The following is a 10,555-nucleotide window of genomic DNA, read 5'->3' on the forward strand; positions in this document are numbered from 1 at the left end:
ATCGTTGTCGCTGCGGGTGATTATTGTTTGCGAGACCGTTTCACATGCTGCACTGTGCTCTCGGCGTTCATCGATGGAACCACATGTTTCACCTTTGACTGGACACGGTTTGACCCTCTTCGCGATCCGTGATGTATACGCCATTTTTCCTTTTCGGCCGCATTGGCGCCGCGAGTGTGCCCAAGGTGTATGTACAGTGTACATACATCTTGGGAAAACAAATGTCACGAATTCCAGTGGCCTCTTCCGCTGGTCAAGGTAAATTCCTTTCTAAATAAATATATCTCTAAACAATATATTCGTTTGGCCATCCATCGAGCGTGATAAAAAGCTGATAAAGAGCTCGAAAAACGTAATTTTTGGCACAATTTCCGCCTAAGAAAGGCATTCAAAACTAGAATTCCAGAAAATATACGAATTAAGTATTTAAGAAACTGTAGTATTATCGAAAATACAACTATTATATATTTCAGATAAAATTAAAATGTACCTTAAACACCTAGGTACTTTGGTTTATCTTTCCTCTACGAGGTATATGAATGAACGTCTAAATGAAAATTTTTTATATCTCTGTCAGTTATGTATATACGAAAAAACTCTTCAAACAAATGTTGTAGTATGTAGGTAAGGAGGTGAATATAGTATCAGAGAAAAAAAATTTTTCAAGGTCATTTTTTCAAGTTTTTTTCTATTAACAACTGTTTATGCTATCTATGGATCCTTAAAGAGAAAAAAAAAGACAAATTCAACGATATATCATAACGTCTATTTATGTCGAGATTTAAAAAATTCAAAATATTCAAATTTGCTGCGCATCCTTTTCCCATAATCTAATCGGCCCCAAATTTTTTCCAGATCATTTTCTCAACATTTGTCACAATTCTGGGGTGTTATACCAAAAATATTTGGCAAAATAATTTTCGTCAAGTATAGCTAAGGTCCACCCTAATGTACACGTTACTACGGTTGTAATTTTGCGGAGATATAAATTTACATACGTGTCAACAGTTTTCCGAAGGTAGAAATATAAAGATCTTCGATCTTTATCGCTCGCTACTTTCTCTGCGTGAAGAAAAGTGGAGGTTACACTTTAATGAACCTGTACGTTGCACACTACAGAAGAAGATCCGCCGAGTACACAATTGTTCGATCGATAATTCTTTCCAGCCAAGTGCAATTCAACCGCGAGATATTCTCGTTTGATACATTTCTGTCAGATAAGCTATTACTCGGCTACCGGCACGTTCGCAGGTAGGTACCCGTAGACAGATACCGGCTCGAGGTACCCGCGTGTACACAGATTTCTCAGTTCGATCGTTAAATGTACACCATTTAGATAGGCATCAACGTATCATAAATATAAGCCGGCCGGACCATAACTTACGGCTTATTAAACATGATTTACCACAAAATGCGCGCAATCTAAAATAAATAACTGTAACCAACTTGGGTGGAATTCAACTGCCGTAAGCAGCTAAATAAAACATTGAACAACCAGAAGTACACTTGGAAAAATCGTGATCCAATTGGTTCTAGCTGTCCATAGTGAGGAGATTGTGACTGATTACACTGTCCAACAAATTTCAACTGTTTTTATGTTTCCTAATTACTGTTAGACGGTTCTCATAGAGATTTTTGTGTTTGAACATGTTTAAACAATCATAATGTGTTAATATTGTATATCACTGTATTCGTGGAAGTCTACAGAATCTTTTGCTGTTAAGAACAATTCAATATCTTTTATAATAACATCACAGTATTTGATTAAAGTTGAAAATACGCTTTTTTAGGAGAAAAATTGAGGACTCAGCGCAAAAAGCTCTATAAGAACCACCCAACAGTAATTGTGGAACAAATTTGGTGTTGGACAGTGTTATTCATCTGACGTGACTTCATTAGACTACCATTTTTTAGATAGCTAAATTGTCAATGTCAATTGACAATGTCTCAAAATGTCTCAATACGCGATCACTGTCTAGTGCCTACCCACTCCACTGTCATGCTGTCCTTCTCTACGTTCCGCTTTCTTTTGAACTCTCGGCGCGGTCGGCGCGGTAGACACAGTCATAAAAAAATGATGTCGGTATGCGATCACAGTCCGTGCCGAACACAGGCTGTTGGACAGTAAACGCGACTTTACTGTAGTATGGAACTGCCCAGATATTATAAGGTTATTAATAGGCTGCGGATCATTATGCATTTATAGCAAAATTGAATAGACGAAATGCAAAATTGTTCGAAAATTTAGAAAATTGAAGATGTCACAATGTATGCTTCCTTCTCTATTAAAATCATTAAGGGAAGAAATAACATTCAATTTAGTCTCTATTTCTTGCAATCGGTACAGACAATTTTTAATTTGCATACAGATCCTCAGCCTAATTATTAATAATAATGGAGGAGATACACTGAGGTACTATTGAGGGGTACTTTTTTAATAAGTTGTTTAAAAAAATGGTGGGTTTCGGAAAGCCTTATAATGCTAAACGTAACTTGTAAAAATCAAATTGATCGAGCAAACATTCAGCAAATAGCACGTGTCTTAGTCTAATCTAAAATAACGAATATTTATAATTTCGTAGTTAAAAGGATTTTCAATGCAGAAAACAAGGAATTTCTTCAAGATATGAAACTTGAAAGATTGAATTTCGTCCACGTTTCCGCGGTCCTTGGATTACTGTGCGCTGTTAAACGGGCAACGACCTTTTGAGTTCGTCAGTTGATGGCAGTCGATCTGAAGAGGAAACGAACAGTATCTGCCGTTTTGAGAGGCAGTTTCGTCCGAAAAATGGCGAACGATAGGTCGATCCATTTCCTGGTCCGCGAAAGGTATTCGAAGAGGCAACTGCATCATCAGCTACCTTCCGCACGCTTGCACCGTGGCACACAGTGGGACGAGTGCGTACCGTAGCTGTATGCTGTGCACATATAAGCGGTGCATTGATAGACTGCACACCGCATGACTCCCCATTGGCGAACGCTTAGAGAGTGCATAGCCCCGGTGCGTGGGAACTGGAGCACTCTGCATACGGAGAATGGCTCGCTGCGCCACGACTCCGGCCTCGAAAGACAACGAAGACAACGACGAAGAGGAGGATCTGAACGACGACGCGGTGCAGTGCAGCACGAGGCACGAGAGATCCTCTCTATAAATCACGGGCCAAGCAGTTTCTCTCTGCGCAGGAGGTGGAACAATATCCTTTCCTAAGGTCTTTGCCTACCGTGCGCCTACCGTACTCGCGCGCCCGGTATCTCGACTACCAACGGATAGTACCCTAAACAATTCCCCGTCGCTGAGACCACGGTATGATTAAACACAAATAGAAACAACCGGTGGCATGTCGACTACCTGTACGATTCGATATCAATTGATAATCCGACGGGCTTCGACAGATCGACGAATCCAGTCGTCCGGCCGCGTGCTCCTCGCGCTGCGATCTGCGTTCCTATACTACATTTACCATCATTATAGCAAAATTTTTGTTATCTCGATTTTTCTTACATTTCGTTGAACCGCGTGCAAGAGAAAGGCTGACTAGTAACAGCGTGAAGACCCTGTGTGTACACACCCTTCGCAAGGGCTGAAGAGACGTCTTCAAGATAATCGGGCGTTTGATCGAGCAGCACCGATCGGGAGCGAATCCGTCGGCGGTTCTACATTAGCAAACAGGTCGATTACAGCTAAAGATCGTGGCCCGATATCATTTCTCCATTAATAACGTCGATCGCATCGAGGCGAATCGAACGCGTGACGGACGGTGCTTGCGATGCAGTCTTTCGCGGCGTGGTGTATCAGCTATTCCCGGTGAAAATTCCCGGCGAAACGCTGGTTCTAGGAGATCCCGGCGTGTATCGGCATCGGCGACGCCTGCGCGGCGGAGCTGTTAATATCTAAGCACCTAAATCACAATGGCACGTCATACGCGCCGGACCGCGTTAAATCACGATGCGTCTAGTAGCTCATCCACGGATCTCGCCGATTCTACACCGCGGAGGGACAAGAACATTCCGACTCCGGTTAGCCGCCATTCATCACGCGGGGCCCCGGGAAAAAAATGCGTATCGTACACACGCGGACGGATCACGCTTCGCTTGCTCGCTTGCTCGCTCGCTCGCACACGCTCGCTCGTGAGATCTTTGACGCGGTTTCCGCGGTCATTAATAATGCCGCTCGAGGCGGCGAGCCGCGCGAAAAAATACCGGTGCCCCTTCGGGGGCGGGAGAGCGAGAGAGAAAAGGCGGCGAGGGGAGAGCAGGAGGGGGCGACGGGAGACGACGGACGGGGCAGAAAAGAGGATATATATCGGGCCAGCAACGAAACCGGGAGTAGACAGTTCCGACACGATGTGTGTGGAACTGTCTGTTGCACGGTTGAAAACCGTTTACCCGGCACCGCCGACGTGCACAGATAAGTGTGCCCCCCGTCCCCCCTCGGAACCCTCTCGCCCCCGATCCCCACTGTCGGATTCGACTCGCTAACGAGACCCGCAACGCGAATTCTTGAATCGGCGATCGGATCTCGGTCACCGGCCTCGGTTCGCTTTTCGAGCATTTCTAACCCTTCTGTTCATAATCGAGCACCTGGGTACCCCCATTCGGGACTTTCGGCTGGACATTTTTTTACCACGCTTATATTAGCTTGCCGAGTTGTCGATGTTGGTTGTTGTCGGTGTATGCGTCAAATCTTGTAATCGAACTTTAAATCACTTCTCGATGAGCTAGAGACTTGAAACTTTAAACATAGCTCAGAACTGGATGACAATGCAATATTAAAAAACGAATTTGTAAAAAAACCGTGCGTCTAGGAGATAAAAATGTTTTTAATTAACCGTCGGACCTCGCCGTGCGACGCTCGGTAGTACGTCATCACGTTCAGCGATCCCCACTCCGCGCGCCCGCGATCCCTACTCCACTACGTGTTCCAACTCCACTGACCGTGGGCGCTCCACGCTTTTATTTATAGCGACTAATGTCTAAAAAAATTATTTTCTCCTTTTTAGTGCATTTTAATATAAGCGTGGTTTCTAAAGTTTCTTTTATTACTATTCGTTTCTTCGCAATTTCTCTGGTCTCTATATTCTATTGATAATACAAACATTGGTTGCTGCGAATTAAAAATACCGTGGATAAATAACGTCGGATAACTAGGTAAAATTTTTATTGTAAATGCAGTAGTTTTTGCGTAATCGCAACTTCGCAAAGTGTCCCAATTAAACGTTCGACTTTTTCAATGTCGAAACGTTAGCTTCCAGATCGGCAACTCTCTTGCTCAGTTTGCGGACCTGTTCGTTCAACCCAGCAACATCGTACGGCAACGTATCCGAAGAGCCCACCTTGCGATCTACACATTTATTCAAGATGGCGTCGTTGTCCTCAGCGCCCGGTTCGTGAGCAATACATTCCTCGATCAACAAATCGCTGATGCTCCAGTCCTTGATGAAACGGATGTGGTTGCTGCCTAAGTACCAAGTCATCGACGAACGACACCGATAAGACCACGGATTCCCAGCGATCAAGATTCTTCGGAGTTTCGTCAGTTTCTTCAGCAACGTCGGCGACAGACACTCGTTCAGCTCGTTGTAAGCTATGTCCCAAACTTTCAGCTCGGGCAACAGCTCGTAAAACTCGTCGTCTATGGCGACGATACGGTTCCGCCAGATGCTCAACGATTTCAGATTTGGTAATCCCCTGATCCACGAGGCATCGATCTTCCGGATTTTATTATTCACCAAACCGAGCGTCTGCAATTTCGCCAAACCTCTAAACGCGTCGGGCTCTATCTCCTCTATTCCGCATCCGGTTATGTTCAATTCTAACAACGATCCCGAGTACTGCTTGAACGAGTCCGTCTTTATTCTACTGATATTCGAATTTGTTATACTGATTCCTTTTGCGGTCGGTGGCACCTGTAACTATTTATCGGAACTTTTAATCGCAATGTACAGGGTGTAGAGAAAGTAATGGTCATCAGTTCTAGGGGTGAATCTATACCTCAGGATCGGTGGACATTTGTAAGAGAAACTTGCCGCAAAATTGTTTAAACAAAGAAAATTGTTGGTAAAGTTGTTTTTTACATCAAAAGCTTCCACTCATCCAGTAGAGCAAGAGTTTGAAAGAAGCCACATGTCGCACACAAATAGTTATTAAGATATAAGCTGTTAAAGTTTTTGCAAAATTTGATTGTGTGGAGTTATACGTATGCACAATAGCGTAGTATTACAGTCTACCCGACTGTGTCGATGAGACGGAACATAATCGTGTGCGTGCCTCGAACAAACGAAATTTAAAGGAATATTCGTCGCTAGGCCCGTACGACGTCATCATCGTCTCCCTGCTCATTCTGATCATAAATTTGAAGTTGCAAAATATGAAAGAATACGTTATATCCATTGTTATCAGAATATCAATCCTGTATTATAAAATGTTACCGTACCTCACTGTTCCTCCAGCAGATTAGGCAATATACCTGTAAAGGACGTTATAGCAAGCAAAAAAACGCATGCGATCTTCAACCCCGACAGATGATATCACGTGTGACGGACCCATCGAAGCGACGAGCGGACTACTCTCATAAATCACGTCATTGATGACCGTAAACAATGCCAAAAGGAATTTCTTTGACAATTTCCCCACTTCTCAACCTAAAGTCCTTCCCACACACCCCCGTCCAATTAACAAAAGCAACATTTCCCCACCTAATTCCACCCTTAACCATTCACGAAAAACTGAGGTGACAACCGCAGTACTATTTTGACCGTGGTCGGAGTAACTTCTTCCCGTTCGTTGTCACGATTTTCGAAAATGTGTTGTTTTGTGCTTCGCGCAAATGGCAGTGTCCTGTTGATCCGACCGAGGAACAGAAGATTCTGAAAAATTTGTTAGTACCTACACTTGACATTAGTATTTTATAATGTAGAATTAATACATATATATATATATATATATAAATGGATATAAGGTATTCTTTCATATTTTGCTATTTCTTTATGATCCGAATGGGCAAGGAGACGATCACTTGGTACGGACCTAACGACGAATGTCTCTTTAAACTTCGATCATGTTCTGTCTCATCGACACGGTCGTGTGGACGTAGTAGTAGGCTTTTGTCTATGTGTACGTATAATTCCACACGATCAAATTTTCCAAGAACTTTAACAGCTTATATCTGAATAACTATTTGTTTGCGACATGCGGCTTCTTTCAAACTTTTTCTCTTCTCGATGAGTACTTTTTATACACCCTGTACACTGACGTGCAAAGTTAAAGGATCAGTAAATTTCGTTCAAATTTGTCCCTGTTCAACGTGTCGTAACTTCATGAAAGAACATCGTAGAATATTCTGGTCGGTCTCATTTCAAAGCTTGAACTTTCTACTTCCGCAATCCGTTGTTCGTTTTTCTCAAAAAAGTTTCGTACACTATGCAACGGGTGGGAAAGTGAACACACTTTTCTGTTTTTAAAACAAAATTGAATTGAACATTGGAATTAAAACATCGGAACTTACGTTTGCCAAGTCGTTCAGTCCTTCGCACTGGTACCAATCATCCAGGCCATTCAATCCTGGAAGACAGGCTGCGAAGCAAGAGACCAATAAAGCCGCGAAGACTGTCGATCCGAGCAGGGCTCTCATCTTGCTGAAAATTTGAACAGTGACTACGCCTGGTTACCACGGTGCGCGGCTTTTATACTGATTCGAATCGGCTGCTGCGAGAACGTTAATGTCAAGGCCGCCGTTGAGGAAAATATAAACCGGGGAAATACACACTGTCGGTTAAAAACACGATCTGTGACGCAGTAAAACACAGTCGGTGCATCCTGCGTTGCATACCAAATACAATTATCAGCGTAATAAAACAGTCGCTTGCGGACAGCCGAATGCTCGGTCTCTGGTTTGCCTTGGACATAAGTTTATCTGAAATTTTCTGTTTGATCGAAGCCCTTGAAGGAAGCCTCGAAGTTCATTACACTGACTTCGTAGAGACACGATTGTAAGAGGAACGTTTTTCAACGCTGCTTTCAAAGGCTTTTGAAATTTTTTCCTGGCTGAATGACCACAGATTTACAAATGCTTTCTCTTTCATTATTTGTCACCTTGATTTGAATTTCACCATTTTTCTTTTCGTGAAAAATATATGGAACCGTTTCCTTCGGAAACCAACTCAATGACAAGTTTATGGCATTTTAGTCGTGGACTAACAAAATAAACTCTCCCAGTACAACTTCCAACTTCCTTGGTACAACACAATCATTGAGAATAATGCTCGCATTAACTGCACTTCACTGCAACAATGCCTATTGCGCAACATGATTGACAGTGAATGATAGTGATTGTCTAATTGCGCAACCTGTGGTGTAAAATCAGAATTTCCAGATATTTTGTGCACAACAAACGGATTGCGTTTGTACTGTGTTGTACTGTGAATGACAGTGTTGCACAAATATTGTCAGACGAATGACAAACAAATATTGTCATCAGTGCGGAGTGAAAAACTGAACGATTGCTAAAATTATGTATGTGTCAACGTGAATACAATTTGGATTTGCGTAACATCATGCTGCAACAATAATTTTTGTGCAAAGTGCTTGATCGTGATAGGTCCCTTAACAGTTTTTAGTAGAATCGGCGCCCGCTCTAGCGGTTACGTCGCCCCGGACAAAAAGATAAATTGCCGCCTCTTAAGAATATATATATTTTTTAAATAAAGGTACATATTTTTCATCTTAAATAAAAATCAAATCATTTTATTTAAATTTGAATGAAAGCATTTATTTTAATAAAAGCAAACTTTCTAATAATTGGGTATTTAAGACATGAATATTTTTCTCACAGTCACAGCCAAAATGGCGCCCCTAAATTTTCGCGCCCCGGCCAAATGTTCGGGTTGCCCCCTCCCCCCCCCCTAGGACGGGTCCTGGTAGAATGTTTTTGAAGAATGTGTGCCATCGCGTCAAACATGTACGAATACACGTGAAAAGATTTGAACTAGCAGTTTTTTAAATTAATTTCCATATGAAGAATAAAATACTTCTCCGTCAGAAATGTATCTAGTCACATATTTCTTACAGCCCTACTAAACTTGCTACGTCCGATCGCGCCTATCTCTCGCTTTCGATTTATCGCCGGGAAAAATAGGAAACGTGTCAACGTGTCTCAGTATTCCGTTTGAGAAAAGTCTTCGATTCTGAGAATGTTGGTTATTGGAAGCACGCACGCGACTTCTCGAACATTTCGCGGCGACCGGTCCGCCGATCGCAAGAACGGGAACAACTCTGATTAAATAATTAGAATTCCAGGTTCGTACCTCTTACTCGTCCGCGTCACCGATGTTAATGGCTCGTAGATTCAGGAACCGGTTCCGTCGCAAAATTGATCGCGACACCCGCAATTTGACGGCCCGCGGAATCTCCCACCTCGTAGAATCCATTTCTATGTACGTGCATGGAAACGATCTGTACTACAAGTGATTTTATGGTAATAACGTCTGCCACGCTTGTCTCGCGTGATAGCTCGATTAATTTTGTCAAGTTACATGCCGAGTTTGTTCATATTTAGCGATCTCATTAACGATTTAATAAAGGGTTTCATACAGGGTGTGGCCGGACGGGTGGTACAACATGGGGGTGATACTACATGTAAAAATAAGTTAAAGAAAAGGTATAACATTTTTTTGTTTGACGCATAGTTTTCGAGAAAATCGAGTTTAAAGTTCCGCCAAGTTCGCGTGCTTAAGTATATGCACAAAGTAGAATTAGTTGATCATGGTCAGACGCGTCAGACGATTCCCATGCAATAGCACATGTATTCGCAGCCTTTTCAAACCCGATTTTCTCGAAAACGTAGCTTCAAACAAAAAGTGTTATTCCTTTTTTCAACTTATTTTTACATGTAGTATATCACCCCCTGCTCGATTGTAATACACGTACGGCCACACCCTGTATATTTGCAAATGTTGACGAAATCGATTTTCAAGAAATACTTTTTTTAAAAAAGAACATCACATGCACATATGTATAACGAAGCGATATAATAACATTAAGTCTCCTCTAATCATAAAAAGACGTTTGAGTTTCCAAACATAAATTTTTAAAACACAAATCTCGCTTTTATTTGATCCTATTATAAAATCGGCGAAACATAATTTAAGTGTCCTTTTTTGTTCACATAATGTATCTGTAGATGCATCAAGTAAAATTAACCCTACACGGTTCAGGGTGTGAATTCTATCTACCTGGTTCGCGGAGGGTTACGGAAAAGAATTTTTTGTTGAATTAACCCACGAATTATTTATTCTTGGAAAAAAATCATGGCTTTGCTAAGCAGTTCTTTGAATTAAAATACATTTTTTTATTTCCTTATATGAGGAAGCCACGACCGAAAAGGTTAAGAGCAAAGAAAAGCTTCAGATAGGTGATAGCGACCCGAAACGACGACTTAAATCGTCATCCTCGGTTAAAAAGTTAAGCTACAGAATTCTTCTTCGTGACGTACATTTGTTACACCTAGATAACCCTTTAGATTATCACCTGTGATTTGTAAACTATTATAATTTTCTAG

General features: G+C 41.9%; 1 protein-coding gene across 2 annotated transcripts; it reads right to left on the reverse strand.

The window, feature by feature from the left end:
• Positions 1–5,141: 5,141 nt before the first annotated feature.
• Positions 5,142–7,666, reverse strand: LOC143217233 (uncharacterized). 2 transcript variants are annotated; one of them, XM_076441261.1, is made up of 2 exons: positions 7,505–7,666; positions 5,142–5,906 (listed from the first exon to the last, which is right to left on the reverse strand). In XM_076441261.1, exons 1-2 carry the CDS (start codon positions 7,628–7,630, stop codon positions 5,211–5,213), a joined length of 822 nt encoding a protein of 273 aa, XP_076297376.1. In that variant the 5' UTR covers positions 7,631–7,666; the 3' UTR covers positions 5,142–5,210. The 2 variants fall into 2 exon arrangements, with proteins under 2 accessions (XP_076297376.1, XP_076297368.1); XM_076441253.1 differs by having other exon boundaries at positions 5,142–5,912.
• Positions 7,667–10,555: the final 2,889 nt, after the last annotated feature.

Source organism: Lasioglossum baleicum, chromosome 2, assembly GCF_051020765.1.
Source record: "Lasioglossum baleicum chromosome 2, iyLasBale1, whole genome shotgun sequence".
NCBI classification, from domain to species: domain Eukaryota; kingdom Metazoa; phylum Arthropoda; class Insecta; order Hymenoptera; family Halictidae; genus Lasioglossum; species Lasioglossum baleicum.